Consider the following 27,600-nt stretch of genomic DNA (forward strand, 5'->3'; position numbering starts at 1 on the left):
ATTTCTTAATGACTTGAAAAACGTAAAAAAAACAACACAAAAAACGACTTGAAAACATCGGATAAGTGGAGTTAATTACCTGATACTTTCGTATAACTCCTGGCAGAAATCGAAAGGTCCTTGTCTCGTAATTCCGCGAAAGTTTCACGACATAAATGTTAGTTCAAGTATTAGTTAGATTTTTTTTATGTTGTAGATAAAAATATGAAGAAAACAGTTGAGAACATGAACTCACCGAGATTATTACATTAATAACAAAATATCGGCGTTTCTCCGAATAAGGCTGTCTCTTCGTGGGTAGTTACTTTGTCATGTTTACATGTCGCCTTCAGCAATGTAGATGTTGTAAGCTCGTCTCAGTTTGAGCAATGCAGAAACTGTAAACATATCTGGCTTCGAGGATTGCAGGCACTGTAGAATATCTCGCTTTGAGCAATGATGGCACTGTAGACATATCTCGCTTTGAGCAATGCGCGCACTGTAAACACATCTGACTTTGAGCGATGAAAGCACTGCAAACATATCTTGCTTTGAGTAAAGCAAGCACTGTAAACGTATCTCGCAGATAAGTAATGCACACACTGTAAACACATCTGACTTTGAACAATACAGATACTCTAAACAGAAGTAATGTCATAAAAGCGGTGTTGTCACTTCTAAAGCTGTAAACAACACTGTAGTTAAAACAAGAAAAAAAATCGTATTAGTAAAATAATTATGTATCCGATATAAGGTTTAGACAAATTTTAATATACCTGTGTTAAGCAACGTAAGCGTATGAAACGTTTCGTTTTAAACTACTGTTAAAAAGCACTTATAATAGTTTGTTTTACAAATGTTATTAGTATGGCAATAAACGCACTTTTTAAACGCATATTTTAACAGTTTCCAGAAGTCTATATAACACAGGAAAAACTGGCAGCTGTTGCTAATGTTAATGACAAATGAGGTTAGTTTAGACGGAAATGTATCGTCCCCTAAGTATACAAGGATAGCGTTAAAAAACACATTAATGTAGTGCGAATACATTGATGGTCAAAAAACATTATAGGTGTATTTTACACTTAACTATAAATAAATAAAACAACCGCGAACTCCAGAGAATATTCCAAATTGTTTTTATTTGCTCAACGTTTCGGCTTTTTGTCTTTTTAAGGAGCCTATAGATTCTATAATTCTCTATCACTCACATCAGTTGTTATATAATCTGAACAAGAGTGTTCACTATAGAAACTATAGGCTCTCTTATAAAGACGTAAGCCGAAATGTTAAGCAAATAAAAACACTTTGGAATATTCGCTGGAGTTCGCGATCGTTTTGTTTGTTTGTTTGTAATTATGTGTAATATGCTCCAATTTCCATTACGTGGATTAAACAAAATATTCTGATCTATATAAATATACAGGCAGTAAATGGATTTCGGTAATATTGTATTTAATATGGAACTGTACAGATGAGTACTGGTGAGTTTTTAAAAACTTTTATATAGAACATCACCAGATATGTATGAATATTAACAAGCTTTCATAAACTACATTTCTAATATATTTTGCAGTTTAAATTTGATTCGAAAAGAAACTGCGAAATATATTAGGGCCTCGCATGGCCACCAGGTGGTTGAGGTACTCGACTCGAAATCTGAGGGTCGCGAGTTCGAATCCCGTCACACCAAACATGTTTCCCCTTTCTGCCGTGGGGACGTTATACTCTGACAGCTAGGGACGGATAGGACAGATAGCCCTCGTGTAGCTTTGCGCGAAATTCAAAACAAACCAAACAAAATATATTATAAATGTAGCGTACTGAAGCTTTTTAATACAGGGTGTTCGGAAAGTCACTGTGCACTTATATATTTATTAACATACAAAACTGCACAGTGAATTTCTGAACACCCTGTATTATTTACATATATTTTTTTCGTTGTCATGGGTGAACTTGACGTTATATGTTCTTCGAGCCTATCCTTTTCACAGACCGTGTACGTTACTAAATATGGCACCAGACATAGGACACGAATGCTGCCTACGAATGAAAAATAACGTGTCAGTTTCATTAACACGAGCTATTTTACGGATGGATGAGCCATAGGCCGTATAAACGATATTTAGTCGGTTTTGATTTAGTCAAATAATTCATTTTATAATGTTTAGTTAATCATTGCCCTGCACCAAACGGATAAAGAGGTAAACCATGTGCGTAGGAAAGACGTTTAATAAAGTCACTCACGCACATATTGTAAATTTCTGACAGCAAATGTAGAAACAGGTTGGAAAATACCGATACCTTATTTTACACACTGACAAATTTTATAAGTGTCTAAAATAGTGTTAAAACAATAAATATAAAACTGGCTTTCAAAACGCACACATATCTTTTATAATGGTTTTCTCTTTTTTAACGTCTCAGATAAAACTAGTTAAACGTTTCTAAGTCCTTCTACCAGTTTAATGTTCTTGAATTTACTCATGTGAATCAAATAATATTAAATTAATAACCAGTTGGGTTAAGGCGTTTGACTCGTAATTTGAGGGTCGCACCAAACGTGGTCGTCCTTTCAGCCATTCGGGGTGTTACATGTTAAGGTCAATCCCACTCTTTGTTGGTAAAATAGTAGCCTAAAAGTTGGCGCTCAATGGTGATGACTAGCTGCCTTCCTTCCCTCTAGTCTTACAGTGCTAAATTAGGGACGGCTAGCACAGATAGCCCTCGAGTAGCTTTGTGCGAAATTCCAAAACAAACAAACAAACAAACCTCTGCTGAAATGAAACATGAGTTGATATTACTTATAACACGTGTTAACTTCACCTGACAATATTAGAAAGCGCCAAACTGTACGCCACTTAATAAATATATATTTTCGTTTGTGGACGTCAATGGGTGATCACCAAGCGAATAACTATTATATAACATTGGATAATATTACTTACCAACTGATCTTATAACCAACTGCAGCTAACTAACTTTTTGAATACTAACAAAGCAAATATTTCAAAATAAATTATTTTAATTTTTAATGCTTTTTCCCCATATCCTTCTATCGGAATTTTATTAGTATTATAGGTGTTCATAAAACCCTTCTTGTCACACCAAACATGCTCGTCCTTTCAGCCGTGGGGACGTTATAATGTGGCGGTAAATCCCACTATTCGTTGGTAAAAGAGTAGCCCAAGAGTTGGCGGTGGGTAGTGATGACTAGCTGCATTTCCTCTAGTCTTACAATGCTAAATTAGGGACGGCTAGCGCAGATAGCCCACGTGTAGCTTCGCGTGAAATTAAAAAAAAAACAGTCAGTGTTTTTCTTATTATCACAAAACATTTATCAATGCTCATTCCATGTAGTGTGATGCTGTTCCAGATACCTTGTCACCGAGCACAGAGAAAGAGAGCCAACCAGTTGTAACTGGTTTTACTTTATCATTGTTATTTGTTGTGTATCTGCTTATTATTGTCGTTATGTATTCATACGTATTTTTAATCCCAAGTACCCAATGCACATAAAGTGATTTCTATACTGCTACTATTAAACCGATTTTAGTTTCTCAGTACGCCGTTACAGTCCATGTAGCAAAGTTTGATAATGCTCTATGTGAACACTGGCTGGCTAGTGTGTGATAAAGGTGGTTCACTAGCGCCATTTCAGTTATTTAATGGTAGAGAAATCTATAAGCGCTGTGTTCTGTAACTTGATACGTCATCGTATGGAATAAGATGAAAACAGTTTGAGGTATACAACGATTTAACAGGTATGTCGTGTGATCAGCTTTGTTACACATTTCCTGTGTCTCTTTTATAAAAAGATATTGTTTATGATTGCGTTGTTTATTATTGCTTGAGACACGAAGACAACTTTATGTCATTGACTTTTATGCTCGCAGATTCTTACTTGTGACAAGACTCCGCACAATACTTACCATGATTCGAGTACGACATATTGTAGGTCTTCTTGTGAGAGGTCCTGGGTTCCCAAGATGATTCATATTCTTCATTTTTATTTCCATTAAGTACTTGGGATATCCCCTTCTTGGAAATGTTAACTTTGCGTTCAATGGTTGTTATACATTATTTTCAAAGGAGATTCACATTACCCATGATTGTCAAAATAGTTGTGATACATGCCATTCCACCACGACTTTAACTCGGTTTTGATTGCGTATGGTAAATTTTTTTAATATAACATACTCAACCATCTGTGTTACTTCTTTCACACACTTGAGGAATTTGGATGTAGTCTTGATACCGACTCTCTTCCTTCCAATAAAATTATCAAGGTTTTTCTAGAAATAAAGCCTAGCTCAGTATGATTTCAGTATGTCTGTTCTTTTCAGTTTTCAAATTACAAAGGAATTTTACCGAGCTCATGTTCCCATCTCTTTTAAATGACATTAAATATTACATTACGTAATAATTATTAAGTTTTGTATGTTAAATGTAATATTACGTTAAATATTAAGTCTGATGTTATTTAGCAAAGCTAATGACTCACCAGTTGTTTAGTTATTCTGTTTGTTAAAATAGGTGATAAAATAAGTCAAACATTTTGTAATACATTTAAACTATCATCATCGGTGTCTGTAAACAAGTAAAACCAGAATAATACTCGAGAAAATGAAGCTTGAAAACCATCGAGAATGAATAGACACGTGTAATCCATGAAGTGGATTGTAGTATATAAATATGGTTATTCATAATTACAAGACTTTCCTTAAGATAAGTCTTTAGATGCAGATGTAATGATGGTAGAGTTGTTAATTGTTATTACCTGTGGTTTCTTCTTGTGAAGGGGGACTTTAGTAAGTACTTGTAAGTGTTTAAAGACTTGTTTCAAAATGGCGTTTAGTATTCCCAATGTAAGAGACTTTGCGGTCACTACACTTGCTTACGGATATCAGTCCAGATAGAATAACTTTTAGTGCAGCTGGTTGTCACGTAGAGAAAGGTTTTTAATTAAGAAACTAGGCATAGAGATAAATTTGAGTTAGATCTGTGGTGGTGGGGTGGTAGAAAGTTTGTTTTAAAATCAATCTAGAGATCTGTCTTTTAATTTATAAGTTTTGAGAACCCTTGAAAGATAAATAGACAATGAGAAGAGATGTGAAAAGAATGATTAGTTTGTTACGAGGTTCTAATCTGCTGTTAAAAGAACTAACTTCTACAGGTCCGGCCACTCTAGGGAGCACCAAAATCGATGTCTTAATTAGCAGTTATTATCCATTTTACAGGGGCATGGGCAGCGAATGCAAAGTTCGCAAAGGTCACAATGTTGCCTCTCGGGCCGGACCTGTATGTGTGACGTTACTTAGAAGGTTTGTGAGGTAGATATTTTGTTAATTAAGGATACCGACTTTGAATAATTATATTTAACACCAAGATCGTTTTGGGGCAATGTTGTGGTTTAAGCATTACCTTAGGCCGGCATGGCCAGGTGGTTAAGGCACTCGACTCGTAATCCGAGGGTCGCGGGTTCGAATCGCCGTAGTAGCGTTATAAAGTTACGGTAAATCCCACTGTTCGTTGGTAAAAGAGTAGCGCAAGAGTTGGCGGTGGGTGGTGATGACTAGCTGCTTTCCCTCTAGTCTTATACTGCTAAATTAGGGATGGCTAGCGCAGATAGTCCTCATGTAGCTTTGCGCGAATTTAGAAAAGTAACAACAAATATTACATTTTCATATTTTAATGTTAAATTGATATATATATATATGTATGAATTATCTACTTTCACATAACACTGACGTGAAACTTTGTATATTTTCTTTTTTTCAGGAACGAAATTTACTTATTCAACATTGGTTAGAAAATTGTTTTGTTTGTTTTGAAATTCGCACAAAGCTACACGAGGGCTATCTGTGCTAGTCGTCCCTAATTTAGCAGTGTAAGACTAGAGGGAAGGCAGCTAGTCATCACCACCCACCGCAAACTCTTGGGCTACTCTTTTACCAACGAATAGTGGGATTGACCGTAACATTATAACGCCCCTACGGCTGGGAGGGCGAGCATGTTTAGCGCGACTCGGATGCGAACCCGCGACCCTGAGATTCCGAGCGTATGCCTTATCTCGCTCGGCCACGCCAGGCCTTAATTAGAAAATAAAGAGTACTCTGTATTCTGTTAAATCAGTATTAAAATTAACAATGAGTATTACTTAATAAACATTGTTTAGAAAATAAACAATACTCTATATTCTGTTAAAGCATTATTAAGATAAAAACGATATTAACTCAATAAACATTGTTTAGAAAATAAACAATACTCTGTATTCCGTTAAATCAGTATTAAACTTTTAAAAGTATTCCTCGTATTTAGCTCTACCTGGTATCATGATCTTTATATTTGTCTAATCCATAATCTTTCTTCCCACTCTCTAACGTATTAGTCTGTATTAGTTGAGAAGATACTTGCTATTTTCTCAATAAAGTTTGGAAACTCCACGCTTTGGAGGTGTAGAACGTAAATACGTTGATAAATAAAGAAAGTCTTTGGACCAACATAAACTGGCGAAGCGTGAAACTGTTTACGACCAACATAACTGGCGGTCCATGAAAGTCTTTATGCCTAATATAAACTGGCGAAGCATAAAATTGTTTAAAACTGCCACAACCTGAAAAAAGAGGGATTTCTTTGAGACCGAGGTCTTGGATAAAGCTTTATAACTGAAGTTTCATATTTAAAAAAAAGTTATATTTGTATGTGTTTCTGACAGGAAGCCATTATTGACCTGCTAACATTAAAGTGCCCAAAAGAGTTCAGTGGTTAACTGTGGTATTCTGTGGACTTCAATCTTTTCAAACGCGATGTTTCGTGAATAAAGCTTTGTTTGTATATTGATCCATTCATATGTCCTTTGGGATTAGCAAAACGGCTGAGAAAAACCACGAAATAAGTGGATTATGTTTCAACAGAACTACTTTGTGTTGGTGTAAACAGGTCATGGTAAAATAATCTCCAGGATTCGTCTTCAATATCATCTCAATATGACATCACCCATGTGTTTGTACATAATTTTACAGTACAGTAGATGTATAAGTAACCAGTTTTTAAATATCATCTCAATATGACATCACCCATGTGTACGTGCATGATTGTACATCTGTAAGTAACCAGTTTTTGAATATCATCTCAATATGACATCACCCATTTGTTTGTACATAATTGTACATATGTAAGTAATCAGTTTTCGAATATCATCTCAATATGACATCACCCATGTGTGTTTGTACATACATCTCTAATTGTTTTAAATATCATCTCAATATGACATCACCCATGTTTACGTGCATGATTGTACATCTGTAAGTAACCAGTTTTAAATATCATCTCAATATGACATCACCCATTTGTTTGTTCATAATTGTACAGTATAGTAGATGTATAAGTAACCAGTTTTTTTTAATATTATCTCAATATGACATCACCCCCGTATATGTACATGGCTATACAGTACAGTAGGTGTATAAGTAACCAGTTTTTAAATATCATCTCAATATGACATCACCCATTTGTTTGTTCATAATTGTACAGTACAGTAGGTGTATAAGTAACCAGTTTTTGAATATTATCTCAATATGACATCATGATATCATGCCCAGCAGGTGTATAAGTAACCAGTTTTTGAATATTATCTGAATATGATATCATGCCCATGATTGTACAGTACAGTAGGTATTATAAGTAACCAGTTTGTCATCTCAGTACGCTGTCGTTTGTTAAATTTCGTGCCAAGGTGTACGAAAACAATGTCTGCTAGCCTTTCCTAATTTTAAAGTGAGAAAAGTGAAGGAAACTGGTCACCATCACCCTCCACCAACTCGTGGAATACTCTAACCGAAGAGTGGGATTTAAACATACTATTATAACGCACTCTCGGCTCTAGAGTGTAGAACCCGATTTTAGTATGGCTTTAACAGGGTGCGAACAAATTAACTTCAGGACAGACAGTCTGGCACGTTAACAACTGGGCCATACGTATGAATATGGTATAATCGATATGTAAACTTAGGACTAATCAGTAGAGGAAAGACAGAAGTAATATATTGGGTAACCGATATTAATTCAACATAATGTGTAGATATGCTAACTTCAATCAACATAATGTGTAAGTATGCTAACTTCAATCAACATAATGTGTAAGTATGCTGACTTCAATCAACATAATGTGTAAGTATGCTGACTTTAATCAACATAATGTGTAAGTATGCTAGCTTCAATCAACATAATGTGTAAGTATACTGACCTCAATCAACATAATGTGTAAGTATGCTAACTTCAACCAACATAATGTGTAAGTATGCTGACTTCAATCAACATAATGTGTAAGTATGCTGACTTCAATCAACATAATGTGCAAGTATGCTAACTTCAATCAACATAATGTGTAAGTATGCTGACTTCAATCAACATAATCTCTAATTCAAACAGAATTTGAGAAAATGGTAATTTAATAATAATAATAATTATGAATTACACATAATTTGTCTCTCTTTTTCGAAAGGGGACGCTTCTGTTAGAGTTTATAAGACGATCAGTGAGATGCATAATATGGCATCTTAGGTCTGGCTCACTTCACTTATGCCGCCCTCTTCCAGTTCTCCCGTCTTCTGGCTCACTTCACTTTTGCCGCCCTCGTCCAGTTCTCCCGCTTTCTTATCACTCTCAATTTCCCCACTCCACCCTAAAAATGTCAAAATTAAAATGAAGGAAAACCCACGGAAATTTTAACAATTTCTCACGTGGGGGGACGAAAAGGAACCACAACGTTCCCCAGTTCGAGAGAGGATTCTTCAGGTTTTGACTAAACCCCTGCCACGTTAGTTTGCGTTTGCATAATATGGCACGGAAGTGTCATCTGTGGGTCAATGCGTCCGTTTTTCACGCCTACACGTTTTGATCGATTATAACCAAACTTGGTGTTCACCCTAAGCTCCCCTCCTACGCCACTTCCTAAGGAGCTGCGGCGTCCGCCTCTAACGCCCGTAGTTTTTCTAACAGACCCTTAACAGACTTCGAAGGCACCCTTAAATGCTCCCTCGGGAGTGACGTATCTGACCCCTCCCCATGACACACCCTGTTGTCCTTGTCATTCTATCCATGTGTCCGCGTTTCACTTTTTACCTATCCCAACACGTTTGTCATGTGTTACGTGTGCTTGCTTTTCATCATTATGTAAAAAAGCACACTTTAGAAGCAGTGTTTATGTATGTTTAAACAGATACTTTAAAAAAACGTATATTTTACTCATTTGTAACTGGAAGACAATAACCGAATTTAACTATCCATTGTAGAGACGAAAGAAGTTTGAAGTAGGTGTGACCTTACGATAGAGTAATACGGTGGTTTCAAGTTTGTTTGTTTGAAGTTAACCACAAAGCTACACAAGGGGCTATCTGTGCTCTGCCCTCCACAGTTATCTAAACCCGATTTCTGGCGTTGTAAGTGCCGCTGTGCCACTGAGTAGCTGGTGGTTCGGTACATAACAGGGCTGCAGACAAGTTTTTAATTTCGGGGGTAATGCCTTTCCTGGAATGTACCACGTAAATTATGGATCAGAAGCAAAAACGTTTCGTTACAGTATTGGTAAAATACAGAGGGTACTTCAGGGTAGTTGGGAACTTTTCAGGTTTACGAGTACATAGAAAGATTAGTCAATAAAACATGTGTTTAAATAACCTGTTTCTTTAATGTTGTTTCAAAACAAAACAAAAATTTAAGAAAGTGGAAACTGTAGTCACATGGGATACAAGAGGGATAACATAAGGCTTTCAGATCCGAATAACAACCCCATTATCACTTCACGTAAAAAACTGAAAACATTGAAGACGGACGTACAGATAGATAGGGGTCTTCTGGGAAGTGACATAAGATGAGTTTCATATTCAAACTCCAATACCCTGTAGGGTAAATCTGAAATTTTGTAAATATCAATGGGATAGTATGTAAAAGACGCGGGGAATCTCGAGAGGGTGACTTAGAGGATCAGATTCAAACGTCGAGCCCTATGCTAACCCTAAAGGTGCATGCCACGGTTAGTTAAGATTGGTTAAAAGCTTATAGGTGTGAAAAACAGATGTATATAGACAGTGATTCCCGGGAAGTGATGTGAGTAACTCAGATCTGAATGCAGACCACAACGACACTTCTCAGGGAACGTTGAGAGTGATGTTAAATTTAGTCAAAAAATACAGGTGTGAAAATAGGACGTACAAACTTTACTTCTACTTGATATATACAGGTTATATAGCGTTAACAGCTTTAACCACAGGTTGTATAGCGTTAACAGCCTTAACCACAGGTTATATAGCGTTAACAGCCTTAACCACAGGTTATATGGCGTTAACAGCCTTTAAACAACAATTAGCTTTAAATGTAATTAGTTTAGATATATAAATATATGTACACACATATATAAACGTAGAGAAAGATAAAAACATATGATTCATCCGGATAATTTTATAATCTCTCAACTTAACTGCACAGTTTCATAAAACGAACTTTTACGACTTGAAGAGTGTGTTATGTAACCGAACACTGTATACGTAAGACACTTTTACACTTGTAATTCGTGTCAAGCGCAAATCTTGGCATATATTAAAATTATTTAAATAAATTTGAGGTAATTCTCTACTGTAAGCTTAAAAAGTTTAAACTTAAAACGTACATACGTAAGTATGTTTGCTCTCATAATTGTGGAATGTTTTTAAAAAATCATTATAAGACTTCACAACCAGCTAAATTATTAATTAAGTATATAAATCTAATGTAGGTCGTAGCGCTCGATACGTATATCTATATACACAATATTAATCAGGTTGTACACAAACATAGACAACTTTTCTTTGTTTGGGTCCATATGGTTAAATTCCAGTCTTTGTAGAACGTTATTTCTGTCAATGACTTACTAAGCTAGTAACTACAATATTTCTATTTTTATTGTTTCTGTCGTATCTGTTCTCACATAATTAAAGGATGCAAACTTAGTCTAATTAATTATACTTCTTTAATAATGTATCATTTTTCTGAATTATAAACCGTTGGTGCTGATAACATAGTGACATTCTCATAAAATACGCTGTATTTTCACTTACTGAGCGTAACGTTACTGCTTTTATCTTAGAAATCAGATATACGATATACAAATAAATTAACTGAGGGTCAAAGCAAGAAATCATGTATATTGCTTATTGATTTATAACGATCCTTGTCGTAGCAAGATATTAGTAGTCATGGTTATCTTTGACATAAATATGCCTGGCTATGTTAAGTATTTAGAACAGGCAGTTGAAAAATCAGGCGGGAATGAAATCCATTGGAAAATGGCGGGTTATCTTTGGCATTAATGAAGATGACTTTATTTATAGTCAGTTACAGATTACAAGTTTCCGAGTAAATTAGCTTGATTTGTTTTCAAATTTTCTGATAATTTGGTTTCAGCTGACCGTAATTTAGTTTCAGTTGACCTCAATTTTTTAACAGCTCGTTTTCAGCTGACCAGAATTTATTTTTAATTGACCTCAAATTTTCTGATAATTTGGTTTCAGCTGACCATAATTTTTTTTAATTGACTTCAAATTTTTTGATAATTTGGTTTCAGCTGACCATAATTTATTTTTAGTTGACCTCAATTTTTTCTAATAATTTGATTTCAGTTTACAATAATGTTCTGCTAACTACAGAGTAATAAGATAAAAATACCATATTTCAGACTTATTTAAGATGTTTCTCAGTGGTTTAGCATTAACTGACCACAAATTGCTGAATGAGTTAGTTTCAAGTGACCAGTTTTGTAAGCTGTATCTTTATAAGACCTATCTCGACTTTGGGTTATAATTACAGTAGTTTTGACTGTTGGTACTAATTTTATTTTGACCATAGAAAACAGTTATGTAACTTCATATGCATATTAGCTCAAACTGCCTCTTAAGTAAACACCGTACAAAATATATCAATAAATATGAAGTGAAATATTTTTTATGTCCAGTGAGATAACCAGGCTTTAAATGAATATTTTGTAATTTAGGACTGGAAAAGCCTGACTTATAAGCCATTGTTTGAAATTACAGATAAATGGGAAATTCAGTTGGTGCTCACCAGAATTCAGTACCAGTTCTTTATGGAATTGTAACTGGAGTACTGTTTCTTCTTTCTAATGTTTTTTAAACCATGTTTTGTTCTTGTGGATGGTCAATTTGAATAGTGCATACATAAAGAGGTCAATTTGCTGAAAAAAATTTACATATCATACACATTGAATCTAGGTCCTGACAGAGGTGAGTATTCATACCTCTTTAAGGATAATTCCACAATTCATTACACGTGAGAACATATCTATCTACCTGAGAAGTCAGTCAACCCAATTACAGCTTGCTGTGTTTGTGTTTGTTTGTTTTCTTGAAATAAGTAATAAAAACAGTAGGTTTTATAAGTATGACAATTAGGAATAGGAATTTAGACGAATGTCAAAAGAGGCACATGCACGTTTTATCTTGCGAATTTAATCATGAAAACACTTAATTCAAAGCCTAGACTTCCACAGGCACATTTGAGAGTTATTGAATAAGCAGCAAAGAAGATGGGCGTGGCTATACTGCTGTGAAATATACAGTAAAGAAAATAGGCGTGTCCATACTGCTGTGAACTATATAGCCAAGAATGTAGGCGTGGCCATACTGCTATGAAACATACAGAAAAGAAGATAGGCATGTCCATACTGTTGTGAAATGTACAGTTGAGAAGATAGGCGTACACATACGCTGCTGTGAAATATATAGCTAAGAAGACAGGCGTGCCCATACTTCGGTAAAATACAAAGCTAAGAAGATAATAAATGTACAACTAAGAAAATGGGCATGTTCATAGAACTGTAAAGCATGCGATTTACAAAATAATAACACTCATATTGTTGTAAAATAAACAACTTACAAATATTGGCATGTCCAAACTAGTAAAATTTACAACTTAAAAAAGATTGGCATGTCTATACTAGTAAAATATACAGCTTACAAAATATTGACATATCATACTATTGTAAAATATACAGCTTACAAAATATTGACATATCCATACTATGGTAAAATATACAGCTTACAAAATATTGACATATCCATACTATTGTAAAATATACAGCTCACAAAAGATTGACATATCCATACTATTGTAAAATATACAGCTCACAAAAGATTGACATATCCATACTATTGTAAAATATACAGCTCACAAAAGATTGGCATATCCAAACTATTGTAAAATATACAGCTCACAAAAGATTGGCATATCCATACTATTGTAAAATGTACAGCTCACAAAAGATTGACATGTCCATACTATTGTAAAATATACAGCTTATAAAAGATTGGCATGTTCATATTATTGTAAAATATAGAGATTTAATGCTTTAATAAAATTCGAGGGTTAGCGCTTCAGCTCAGTTCTATTCACTCTTAAGTTTTAAAGAATACACGATAGATGTCGTTTGGTTGGTAAATATTATGGTGTTTGTTTGTTTTGGTTTTTGAATTTCGCACAAAGCTACTCGAGGGCTATCTGTGCTAGCTGTCCCTAATTTAGCAGTGTAAGACTAGAGGGAAGGCAGCTAGTCATCACCACCCACCGCCAAATCTTGGACTACTCTTTTACCAACGAATAGTAGGATTGACCGTAACATTATAACGCACCCACGGCTAAAAGGGCGAGCATGTTTGGCGCGACCGAGATGCGAACACGCGACCCTCAGATTACGAGTCGCACGCCTTAACACTTTGGCCATGCCGGGCCAGGTAAATATTATGATCATGTTTTTTTCAGTCACGAGGTCTTGTGGTCACTGACACTGTGGTTCTTTGACCCACTCTAAGATGAAGAAGATTGGCGTGAGTTATTTAAAATAAACACAAATAGTTTTACTAAATTAATAATAAAGTGTTAACCAATCTTTAACCTAATTCTGATTTGTAATGATTTAAATAAAATCGATAAAAAATTACACTTTACTAATTTGATCCAGTTCATGCTAAATCAGTTCTTGCTCGCTCTGTGTGACGATATAATTAATTTTTCGACCACATCTATGTCAGTTGTATCCAGCTGGCCTGATGAGCCCTGGGATTGGCCGAAAGGCTCCGTCGGCATTAAATATGGTTGATGTAGTATTAGGTTGACATATTTATTGTATATTTTTTTTACATTCTCTCTAACGTTCTAAGAATGTAATTGATAACCACTTTTAATCGTGATTTGTCAATATGATGATGACCTCAAACTATTGACATGTTGAAAGACGACGCCAATAATAACGAGCGCCACCACGTGACGTAATCAGATCGCTTGAACGTTCTATATAACACGCGTTTACTTTTATGACATAATAGAAAAACATATATTTCTAATTTTAACGTACTAGGTAGATTTTAAATGACGAAAAATACGTCAAGATCTCACGCATGCTCAATGGAAGTATTACCAGGGCTCAGGGAAGAGCAAATTGATGCAATGTGTTGTCATTCATTTGCAAGAATCTTACGGTTTACATCTCTTCTATATCTACATGTACATCTGTTGTGCATTCTTCCTGTATAACATACAGTTGTTTGGACCTTTTGACAGAAACGGTTTTAAAGAAAATATTATACCCGTTCCAAGCGATAACTGTTTATCTATCGTCACGTGAATTCTTTGTGGTATGCTGAAGATGATATTGGATTACGTGGCAGGTATGTTTATTTCCTTAATGAGTTGAATATAAGGAATAGGGCTATCCATCACAAGGACCTTTTTGTCGCTGTTTGAAACAGATAAAACGTTTTAACACTCGTGTGTCAAAAGTGCAGAGAGTTTTCGTGGATATCGCTACCCAAACTCTTCGATCCACAGCCAGGCTAAGTTCCAACGAGATAAATCTAAAGACAAAGACGTTATCGATACTTTGTTGTTTCTAACTGCGCATCTTATTTAACAACGGTTTCATTTTCACCTGTTTTATTCACTTTTTTTTACGACACTCAAATAGTTTAGTCACTGACCGCTAGGTTTCAGTGCACTCTTGCATTATTGGTCGAACCCCGTCACGTTCCATAACAGACCTTATTTTTATAGTGAGGTGAGTATTTATACCTCTTTCAAACCAATTACAGCTTGGTGTGCTTCTGTTTATTTCTTTTCTTGAAATAAATCACAATAACAGTAGGTTTTATAAGCACGATGATTAGAAATTTAGACGAATGTCAAAATAGGTATATGCACGCTTTTCCTTGCGATTTTAATCATAAAAACACTTAATTCAAAGCCCAGACTTCCACAAGCACATTTGAGAGTTATTGAATAAGCAGCAAAGAAGATAGGCGTGGTCATACTGCTGTGAAATATACAGTGAAGAAAATAGGCGTGTCCATACTGCTGTGAACAATCTAGCCAAGAAAGTAGGTGTGGCCATACTGCTGTGAAACATACAGTAAAGAAAATAGGCCTGCCCATACTGCTGTGAACTATATAGCCAAGAAAATAGGCGTGGCCATACTGCTGTGAACAACACAGCTAAGAAGACAAGCGTGGCCACACTGTAGTTTTATAACAAACTTTACTTTTGTACAAAGTACCAATGTGACATTTTCTAGGCAATCGTACAGAATTTCAATACACTACTTATACGAGAAGACTAGTTGTGAAATTCACCTTGATGTGTCAGCCCTCTAATTGTATATGATCCAATTATAGACCAGAAATTACTTTACAGTGCTTGAATTATTCCATTTATTGGCTAATGACGGTAATGCGTTGGAAAACAAGAAAATAATTAGCTAATTAATATTCATTACACTCTAATACCTATAAAGAATTGCGAATATCAGACCCAGCATTTGCGTTTAACACTTCGCTAAAAAAAAGATTTATAAACAATCAACATCGGTTTAATTCAGCGTTTCACTGGATTATTTAAATCATTATAAACAGACATTTTTACTACAAGCACGTTGTAATAAGAAAGATTCCAGCGCATGTTTCAAGATATAGAACTTAAATCTCCGTGGCACTGCAGTCCCTCTGTCTTAAAAGTAGCGGTCATTAAATATTTTGTTTATGAGATAAAATAAATTATCTGATTTTAACAATTAATTTAACTTCAATTCAATTTCACGCACAATACTTAATGTTTCGCCTCTTAATCCATTATTTGTAACAATGTTCTTAACAACAAATAAATCAAACGATATACAAGGTGTATGAAAAAGGCCTGGAACAATAGGGGTTTGCAGCTATTTTTAATGTCAACACGTGACTGATTATAGCAATGTCAAAGCACGAGAGTGTCGATTTAATCCATCTGTCAGTTTTGTTTGGAACTACAAGGACGACACGTGGAACACAATTTGTAATTTTCGTTGAAGGGCCAGTGGTTTTAGACTTTGCAGACACTGTGTTGTTAAAATATATTGTTTAACAGGAACCAAAAGTACATTTGTTTTTTTGTCACATGTTTGTAGTTGATTTATCGATGATAATTTGAACACCAATAATAAACACACAGCAGGAATTAACCCATTAAAACAAAAGCAGTGTGTAGAAACTGTTGAAAGCAGTTTTGTATCACATACCTAATTTATCACTACGGTTTCCAACAGTCGCTTTTGACAAAATATCGTTTGTAGACTGAGTTACGTCTGACTTTTCCAGAGCTTTCTTTAACACCGGTACAGTAAGTAAGAGAATCAAATTATCTTTGGATTTTTTACAGACGTGAGAGCTCTCCGTTTGTTATTTCTAGAAGCTATTTATTGGGCGTGGCTCTTACCAACAAATTCAGACTTCAATAGACTGATATCAAACAATACTTGATATTGTTGTTTTTACGTCCTGTATTGTAGGAAACAATAAAAACACACACAGAATAGAAGTGAGACTTATTTTCTAACCATCAGGTCTCAAGTAGTTGTAGAAATGATTTAACTCCAACAAGTGTACAACATATGCTTTCGAATGGTTACATTACGTTTATGAAAATAATGTTTTTGCTATTCCTAATTCGGTAACAAAGATTATTTTATAATTCGCCCAGTAAGTGAGACCGAAAATAAGGGTCAATCAAATGTGATGTAAAAGTTTTACTTCCTCTCGATATATACGTAAGTGTAATTCAACAGGTGGTCGAGACAATTGAAAATTAGTTTTTGAAAGTCATGACTGTTTACAGTTCCTCCAGGGTGAGATGTCTCGAAACTTTAACCCTAAAAAGGATATTAAATAAAGAAACCCCTGGATATCACTGCCACTTCAACAACAAATTACTGTTATATTAGCATATCACAGACGTTATATCAACATTTACCAACTGGACAGTTACTTTATGTTACGCAACAATAAACTTACCTCCACGAATTATTTTCTGTGTCTTAAATTAATGTTCGTTGTTTGAAATTAACTTCTGATTGCCTAAACATGATAATGGTTATTACACTAATCTTATACTCAACCTTAGCTAATAATTTACAAAATTGTTAGTTAGCCTTCCCAAATTGAATAGTATAAGGCTAGAGGGAAAGCAGCTAGTCATTGCCACCCACCGCCAACTCCTGGGCTACTCTTTTTACCAACGAATAGTGGGACTCATCGAAAATTATAACACCCCCATGGCTGAAAGGGAGAGCATATTTGGCGTGACGGGGATTCGAATCCACGACCCTCAGATTACAAGTCGAGTGTCTTAACGACCTAGCCATGTCGGGCCTCTGTCCTTTGATCTGGTCCAGCCAATACAAGCCAATGTCTGCAGACATACATCATTAGAATCCGGATTTCGATACCAGTAGTGGTCAGAGCTCAGGTAGCATTTGTCCAGCTTTGTGCTTAATTACAAACAAGAATATCAGCCAATAATACCTCGAAAATTCTTGAATTTTCACACTTATTTATTTTAATATTTGACAAAATCTTGAAAAATATAATATTTCAAAATCAGGGACCATAAAGAAAACAATATTTCAAAATCAGGGACCATAAGGAAAACAATATTTTAAATCAGGGACCATAAAGAAAACAATATTTTAAGTCAGGGACCATAAAGAAAACAAAATCAGGGGCCATGATGATATTTTATTAATTTATAAGATTATGTTTTCATTTTTCGGGAACAAACAACAATTACTTATTCGAAACAAAAAAAAAATAATAATAAATGTATTCCTTTGTATTTATTCAATAAATTTAGAGCTGTAGATAAATGTCTTTTTTTGTTCGTCTTGATGAGCGGGAAATAATGTAGGGAAACTCGTTAAACGTTCTTAACATGGGTTATTAATCTGTGTGCGTTAAACTTCTGGTATTAAAGTTAATAATTTGTTAGGTTTCAATTACTAAATAAACTAGCAAATCATTTTTAAGTGAAGGTATCCACAAACACCGAAACCGAACCGTTATGCCCTTCCAAAATATTAGTCTTACGGATTAAAGTCAGTATTCTGGGTGATTCAAATCTGGTACACATCTTAGACGCGTTACTAACAAGGCTCATAAAAGTAGCCTACAACATTATGAACGTTCAATTTCCTGCTGGGGAAAAGATATTTACGTACACAGGTCTTTGTATCAGACGTAGCATTCGAAAGCCTTTTTATGATAGCGTTCTTCTAGAAGATGAAATAGACTAGTTTACAAGAAGAAGAAAAACCGTAATAATAATATTTATGGAACTTTTATAGATGGCGCTATATAATTTTGTTTTATATTTCACACATGAAAGATCCCCATGCAGACTGCATTAACATTTGATTTCAATAACTGCATCCAAAGTTTACATTGACATAAATTAGCTATTTCTGTAACTCGATATATTGTATAATGGACAATTACATCAACTTATAAACCCTGTTTATTTCGTTATTTACCTTTCAAAACTTTATTTTCGATGTAGAAAATAAATTGATTTTGTTTTGTAAAACATCATATTAATACAATGACAAGTCTACAGCATCATTTCTAGAAGTTGTGAGATCATCTACTCAGTTAACCAACTTACTTACATCACAGTTAAATATTAAAACAAATAAGGTAGATATTATTGTAATGATTATCGCTCAGTTTTTTCTTATTTCTGTACCAAATATTTAAAACCAGAATCAAGAAAGAAAAAGTGTCTGAGGTTTATCTTTCTCAGTAAATATCTCGTATATCTGAAAGAAATATAAACTTCGGAAACAAGATAATAGCATTAAACATTGAGTATTATGTTCCCCTAAGGAAGGTATCTGGTTTCATGGATGTACAACAAGCTAGTTTATTTTTCAAATGGTTGTTGTTTTTTTATTAAGCTCAAAGCCATTAAATGAGCTATTTTGGCTGTGCCCACTGTGGGTATCGAAACTCGCTGCTTAGAATTCAAAACCCTGAGTCACGTGAGGGGGGAATTGCATTATAAGAAGAAAAACTTCTCGATTGTTGTAGTTTGGATAAATTAATAAAATAAACCTTTTACTTTATGTGTTTAAATTGATCGTAAGATCATATAGTGCTCCATTTAGTTGTAGTTAAGATCATATAGTGCTCCATTTAGTTGTAGTTAATATTCTTGAAATACGTTTTACTATTCTATGACCAGTTGATTAACATTAAAACTAACCCTATTTGAATATAGTTTAATTTACACTAATCTGTTTACATTGATCCACGCTACTCCTTGTGTTGTTAAGCAACAGAATAAGACATGGTGGCACAATACTCTGTTCTTTTCAAAATAAAGTTTCAGATCTACCAATTTCTGTTTATAACCGTAAAGAGTAAAGTTTTAGACCTGCAAGTTTCTGTTACAACCGTGAAGAGTAAAGTTTCAAACTTACCAATTTCTGTTTACAACCGTGAAGAGTGAAGTTTCAGACTTACCAATTTCTGTTTACAACCGTGAAGAGTGAAGTTTCAGACTTACCAATTTCTGTTTACAACCGTGAAGAGTGAAGTTTCAGACTTACCAATTTCTGTTTACAACCGTGAAGAGTGAAGTTTCAGACTTACCAATTTCTGTTTACAACCGTGAAGAGTGAAGTTTCAGACTTACCAATTTCTGTTTACAACCGTGAAAAGTAAAGTTTCAGACTTACCAATTTCTGTTTACAACCGTTTAAAATAAAGTTTCAAACTTACCAATTTCTGTTTACAACTGTTTAAAATAAAGTTTCAGACTTACCAATTTCTGTTTACAACCGTCTAAAATAAAGTTTCAGACTTGTACGGCGAAACAACACCTCTTGGTTGCTATAACTGATTTATTCCAAGAGACGCCACTACTAGTATATTGATCTGAGACTAGACACCTCTACTGTGCATCTAGGTGACTTGTACGACGAGACACCACCTCTTGGTTGTCATAACTGATTTATTCCAAGAGACGCCACTACTAGTATATTGATCTGAGACTAGACACCTCTACTGTGCATCTAGGTGACTTGTACGACGAGACACCACCTCTTGGTTGCTATAACTGATTTATTCCAAGAGACGCCACTACTAGTATATTGATCTGAGACTAGACACCTCTACTGTGCATCTAGGTGACTTGTACGACGAGACACCACCTCTTGGTTGCTATAACTGATTTATTCCAAGAGACGCCACTACTAGTATATTGATCTGAGACTAGACACCTCTACTGTGCATCTAGGTGATTTGTACGACGAGACACCACCTCTTGGTTGCTATAACTGATTTATTCCAAGAGACGCCACTACAAGTATGTTGATCTATTAGGAGCACCGCACACTTGTTATACAGAGCCACAGTGTTGAGTTTATCAACAGCACGAGATTTTGTTCGTTTGTATTTAGTCGTATTTAACGATTAAGCAAAGTGTGCAAATTTTATTTATTTGCTCTGGACAAAACGATACATAACTTTATTTGCGATTCGTACCATCCGTTGTGTGATGGCCAAACAGGATTGATCACTTTTTGATGTATTTCTTATTACTCTGGATAACGGCACATCATTCTGTTTTATATTGCAGAGAAGTTAAAACAATCATAACATGATTATCGAAATAAAAACATTTTTTGCTTATCCTTAAGATTTAAACTTGAAACTATTTTCTGACATCTCAGGAAACTACAGTTTATGGTTTGCTTATCTTTTATTAACAGTTTACGTTTTTCCTTTACATGTGGGTGTCTATTAAACGCAATTAAACAAAAATGTTTATTTAATGCGATTAGCGTTCGTTAATCATCTGTGCTAACCAAGGACGTACTTATCACTGCTTATTTTGCCTTGAGTGAAACTGTAAAACGTTCAGTTCGATGGTACTTTTGCATGTTTTAATGTTAATCTTTGCATATTATCACACGAACAAGACTTGGTTGGAATGTCAGGTGCCTCTATTATTGTGAACTAGTTTTTCTGTCATGATTACTGTTTCAATTCCAACTCTCTGCAGGAAAAAAAAATATTTATCACAAATCATTTGTAGATGTGAATGAAATGCCATATATTCATGTTCTTGAATAGTGTGTTTTTTCCAGATTTAAAAAGTATCACTTGAATATATACATAGAGCTTGAATAACTACAGTATGTTTCTATTGATTCGGCTAATGCATCTTTCGGAAACTTACACTTAGATCAACAACATTCTATTTTGATTCGTCTAATGAATTACTACATTACGTTTTATTTTAGAAAATTACATAACAGTTAAGGACATTTTCTCTTGATCCGTTTAATAAATCACTACATTACGTTTTATTTTAAAAATTTACACGTAGGTCGACAACATTCTATTTTGATTCGTATAATGAATTACTGCATTACGTTTTATTTTAAAAACTTACACGTAGGTCGACAACATTCTATTTTGATTCGTATAATGAATTACTACATTACGTTTTATTTTAAAAACGTACACGTAGATCAACAACATTCTATTTTAATCTGTCTAATAAATGACTACTTTATGTCTTATTTTAGAAACTCACTAGATCAAAGAAACAGTAATGCAAAACTAATACGCCTCAATATTTTTTGAAACATAAAAGTTTATTTCAGAACTAAAATAAATCGAAACCCAGGGTTGAAGGGTTTGTTTTTTTTACACACTGCAAGATTGAGTCTTTTTTGTTTTGGTTTTTTTTTGAGCATCAGTGCCAAAAAAAAAACAACATTCTGAACGTTTCTTTATAATCCTCAGAAGAAACTTGCTGTCTCTCTAACCCTCGGTCATCTATCTTGTGGGCAAAGCCTCCAGTAGCAGCTGTAGACCCGCCTTCCTTTCTGTTTCTCGCATCCGATTGCCCAGAGTTACCGGGTAAGAAAGTTGACTTAAACCATCGGTCCGTGTCTTCGAAAGATCGCGAAGAGTGTCAGTTATTAACGGACATAAAGTGAGTTGTCCGGAAGAGGTAAGATGTACAGTATAGCATCATTTATTAATCAAACCCAATCATTTTTCTTCTTTCAATTTTTGTGTGTGCATACATTATTCTCAAGTGATTCTGTAGATAAGGTCTGTTTAAAATTTGATGTAAAAAATTAAATAATTTTCTATATTAAATCGCCGGAAAGTAATAACTGGGAATTTCTAGTTTTTTTTTTATCCTCACGACAACAAACGTGTTTATCATTTGGAAATGGTACGAGTTTTATTTTAGCGAAATAAATCGTCGGGGAAAATGAGTGATACAAACGAAATTCGCAAGTGGAGTCGCAAGTGGAGATTCTAAATGTTTGTTTCACGTTATAGACGTTGAAATCACCGAATTACGTATCACCTAAACTCTATGCAGTTTGGCTTTTCTGGTGCAGTTTATTATCCACCAGCGCCTCGTTCTGAACAGTTCAGTGAGTGAAGTACTTTCTTTTCACCAGATGGCGCGATAAGAACATTAAGGTAGTTCTGAAGGCCTGGCTCCTAGTGACAGAGAGAACGCGGTACTTGTAGTTTCAGTTCGGTTACCACGAGATCCCTGAGAACTCGCTTTCGAAGCTTAGAGGAGTGCCTATTGCATATGGCAAGCCTACTACGAGGGGTTAGGTTACAGTTGTCGATGTGTGGTTAGGAAGATATTTTAACGCTGGACTAGTAGAAGGTTTGCAGAGAAGCGCATTTCATGACGTAAGAGACGGAAATCGTTTGCAAGAAAACCAGAAGGCTGAGTGAGATGTAACTAGGTGTATGGCATCATAAAGTTGTTTCTCTTTGAGTTTCTTCAAGGTTCTTCTTTATCGCTGTGTTTGTGTAGAAATGTAGACGAAACGATATTAAAATTACTTATGTTACAAATAAACTCCTGTTACGTTAAAACTCTCTCTGTTTACTTTTTAACAGCGCAACGCTAACCAGAACCTTCTTAACATGTTATTCTTCAGTAGGTTTTTAATTGATTTTCCGAATGGCACTGGTATAATTAACTGCGGAAACTAAATGGAACAATAACATAGTTTGTGTAGTAGTTTCTATTGTGGACTAGCAAGTGTTAATATTGGTCGAAACTGCAGCTTTGAGCAGATTAACTGATCTGCTTAATATGTTTCATATTACAATATAAAAAAGTAAATTCGATTTTTATTTTCAAGTTTTTAACTGTTTTTGTTTTGACACTGTGGTACTAATTTCTTGTCAATAAGCATGGTTATTTATGTGTTTTGTTTGTTTTTTTTAGCCAGTGTAAGTAAGATTGTGCAGTTACTTTTTGGTGGCGTGTGACGTAATACTCACGTGACTTTACAATTTACTAGGTTGAGGTCCTAGTGTTGCGAGAATAACGTGCCAAGACGGCCGAGTATGATGAACGGAGCCCTCTATGAGGACAGCACGAGCAGTCGGCCAACCCTGGATCCCGTGCCGCCAAGTCAACCTGCGCCTCTTCACATTCCTGCCAAGAGAGTCGCCAGTGGTTTGTCAGTATCATACACACATCACGAGCACAACGTGGAAAACGCTGCTGCCGTTATCCGACACGGGCATGGTGGACAACCATGGTCTTACGCCGCCGAAAACCACACAGCTTTTGACCCCCACCCTCAGTACAACCAGACTCTGTGTAATGTCCGAGAGGCTGGGATGGCTCCAACCTATTACTACAATGAACACGCCGTCAGAGCTGTGGGCACGCCAGACAGGAAACCTTCACTCAAGTTCTGGTCGAACACGTACGAATTGGGGTCCCCGGGACCTAGCAGTGTGGCCCCTGCAGATTCCTGTCAGAGTTTCGCTCCACAGACCTGGTGTAACTATACTCCGTATCCTACGCGAGTGCCGGGCCACATGGAGCCCCATGCACCTCAGCACATGCCATATCTCGCCAGCGATGAGCGAGGACGGGCGCCCATGGACTTCCCCCACCCTGACAGCTATGGATTTCGGGGTTTCGGCGGGACTGAAGGCCATGGACCGACACATTATATTCCAGGTGGTGGCGGTAAGTAATGTTAAGCCTTTCATATTCAAGAACTTTATATTTTGAGAAACAAATAAAGAAAAAGGCACAAAATCGTTGGATATTCTCGTTTTATATTTTGTTATATGTCGCATACCATAAGACCTTGAATTTAGGAAACATAGCATTCTTACGAAGGGCATGACGTAGCAAGATTACCGAATCAGCAACTGGCGCAGATGTTGGTCAACTTAGTTAAAGTGTAACACACACACACACAAAGAGAGAGAGAGAGAGAAAGAAGATTTAAGTCTATAAATAAACACATCGTATAAAGGTGTTTTATTAAGTACGGACACACTTAAAAATCATTTTAAATTTTACATCCTTAAACCCGAAAGTTATATACAAATTATCCAGTTTAACGTACCATGCTGTTTCGAATGAGCCAAAATAACAGTAACTATCACTACTTTGTTTCTTCTTTGTACTGTAAAGACAGATACAAACATTAATTTTTGTGTTTATGGTAAATTAAAGTCGAGATCTGCCTGTTTTCTGCTGTGTGGAGCTACTTTAGTGGCGAAGTTGAGAAAACACAACTCCAGTGCATGCGTTTAGCTCGCATGTCATGTATTCTGGGCTATTACTGTTTTATTGTCTCATGAACGGTAGTAAATACGTTTATGACTGTTAAAGAGAAGCTCATAACACATTTGTTTCGTTTTATTTTACAGACAACAAAACTTCATGTGAACGTTTCACATTTGTATGTGAGTTTCACTAAAAAAAGTAAAACTTAAATAGTTACTAAAGCACTGAGTGTTTGCACTTACAAGTGAGTAGTACGTTTAGCTCGTGACCTTGAAACGAAACTGTTCTGTATACAACGTGGCTTAAACAATTAACCACCGTTTCAAAGCTCAGTTTCGATCGTTATTAGAGGTACAAAAATCGTCTTGAAGTGTAAAGTGTTACCGAGATAAAAATTCTTATTTTATTTTGTTTTTTTTTCTCAGTTCCGTTCACAGGTGAATCGTTAATGTCAAATCCTCTGGACTGCACGGGGACGGTCACAGTGAGAAAGAAAAGAAAACCGTATTCCAAATTTCAAACGCTTGAATTGGAAAAAGAGTTTTTGTTCAATGCTTACGTTTCGAAACAGAAACGGTGGGAACTAGCACGTAACTTGAACTTAACAGAAAGACAAGTGAAAATTTGGTTCCAGAACAGGAGAATGAAGAGTAAGAAAAATGCCCAAAGAAGTGGAGATGCCCAGAATAACAACAGTATCATTGTCAACAACAACAACAACACGGACCCGATTTCTGCCAAATAAAAATGTTGATTAATTGAACATCTTAAGTCACAAACATGATTATCGCCACTTCGAAAGAACAGCTGTACCAGCAGAAATATTCAGAGAAACTATAATTGCTCAGAGAAAGAATGCAAAACAACCTAACAATTAGTTGAAACCTGGCAACAACAACATAAAAACCAGAAAAAAAAAAACACTACGGGACCTAAAGGTATCTTGATGTGAACCAATGTTTTCCAACTTGTTCAGATGTTTAATTGAAGTTAGCTTTCAATTTGTTTTAATTATGTTTAAAACAACAACAGTAATAAATATAGGCGAATGCTATGCTAGAAACCTTCTAATTTTCAGACTGTATCGACTGTATCCGAAGATGGCTCAGTTCAACAATCTGATATGTAAAACTCGCTGACAAAACAAAATATTGGTAGTCTGGGGTTTAAATGTTGTGTTTCTCTCGATATTATACGAACAAATCCACGTTCTGGGTTGTGATACTTGTATTACCGATATGTACAGCCTACCTCATGAGCCCTTACTAAGAAAAAGAAAAAAAAAAGTTTAAAAAAATGCAGTTTTTTGTTTTTTGTTTAAGACGGTTAAATTTTGTACATTTGGATTTTTTAAAAAACTTTTTTATGAGTAAAATGCCCGAAACCCGTTCATGAAACAAAGAGATGAGTTTTGTCTTTCAATTGTATCACGTTATTCTATGAGATAGAAACTGTAGAAAATTTTTTTGGAAGTTCTGTCAGTGTTCTAGTTATTACGATGGGCTGCCAATGTGTTATAAAGAGATTAACGCATTTGTTTTGCTAAATAACGTTCTTTATTTAAAAGGTGTTTTCGGACGCAGTGACCTGTCCTAGTCATGGCGTCTCTTGTGAAAGAACCTAATGAGTGGATCACCGTTTTGTTATTCTGTAAAAAAAATAAAAATAAAAAAACGAGTGCGTTGTTTTCATTCTGTCCAAATCTAACGTGGAAATCGATGGCTGGGTGTTCACGTTGGTGTATTTCATTTAGAATATTTCACTGTGACCATATTTAGGTAAGTACAAGTTGTATGTAGTTCACGTGACCAGATTCAATCGTATGGTTCCTAGTGTCATAAATCCGCAGAAAGGTTGTGACATTGACCATTATCATGAAGTATGTTGTTAATACCATAATTTAGCTAGTGTAAATTAATGTTCTATAGTGTCGTTATTGCTGTACATAACGGCTGTCTGTTGAGTTCTTTTTTTCCGACAACTGCTGGTAGTTTGAAACGTACTGTTGTAATAAACGTAACGTTAAAAGTACTATTTAACAACTAAATCATAGGCCTGTACAGAACAGGTGCAATTTTGTAATTTTGTTTTGTTTTGTGTCTAACTTTCAATTTGGAATTATTTTTTAATAGAACAGTTTAGTTTGGTGAAAAACTGACACTGGCTGTACAAAGTGACTGTGCGCATTGTCGCTTGATTTGTAATGTGAATGAATTTTAATAAACGTTGTTCAATGTACGGCTCTGTGTTTATTGGAGTGATCAGAAGTATTATATGGAACACTCATTTAAACGTCTACCAAACAAAAATCAATGTTCGTGTATATATATATATATATATATACATTTTTTTTTGTACTTAAAATGTTACATGTGTCAGGCTGGAAAGGTATGCAGTAAAAAAAAAAAAGTGTTGGATAATAGGTGAACAATCTATTTTTCAAGTTTTTTCTCAGCAGATGGCGTTCTCATCGTAGTTTTTACATATATATATATATACATATATATAAACATATTTTTCTTCCAAAACCCTATCGTGCTGGGAACTATCAATACGATAGCAGGAAACTACCAATATCTCTTTGTACGCATGCGCCGGCGATAATGGAGGCATGAAATAACCCTCAGATCGATGAGCTTTGTGTTTGCCCTTCGAGCGCCGGTGAAATGAATTAA

The 27,600-nt window shown here is 35.2% G+C and overlaps 1 protein-coding gene across 6 annotated transcripts in view; it reads left to right on the plus strand.

Moving 5' to 3' along the window:
* LOC143231791 (homeobox protein abdominal-B-like) overlaps positions 1-27,163 on the plus strand; it is a 73,702-nt gene extending 46,539 nt beyond the window's left edge. For 2 of the 6 annotated variants that reach the window (XM_076466446.1, XM_076466444.1), the window contains 3 exons: positions 22,144-22,354; positions 23,691-24,373; positions 25,351-27,163. In XM_076466446.1, coding sequence (XP_076322561.1) covers positions 23,737-24,373; positions 25,351-25,670 — 957 coding nt within the window. In that variant the 5' untranslated portion in view covers positions 22,144-22,354; positions 23,691-23,736 and the 3' untranslated portion in view covers positions 25,671-27,163. Of the gene's footprint in view, positions 1-22,143; positions 22,355-22,848; positions 23,167-23,483; positions 23,505-23,690; positions 24,374-25,350 lie in introns of those variants that run through there. The other 4 variants (XM_076466442.1, XM_076466443.1, XM_076466445.1 and 1 more) reach the window with 4 other exon arrangements.
* Positions 27,164-27,600: the final 437 nt, after the last annotated feature.

The sequence above is a fragment of the Tachypleus tridentatus genome, chromosome 11 (genome assembly GCF_004210375.1).
Source record: "Tachypleus tridentatus isolate NWPU-2018 chromosome 11, ASM421037v1, whole genome shotgun sequence".
In the NCBI taxonomy this organism is placed as follows: Eukaryota; Metazoa; Arthropoda; class Merostomata; order Xiphosura; family Limulidae; genus Tachypleus; species Tachypleus tridentatus.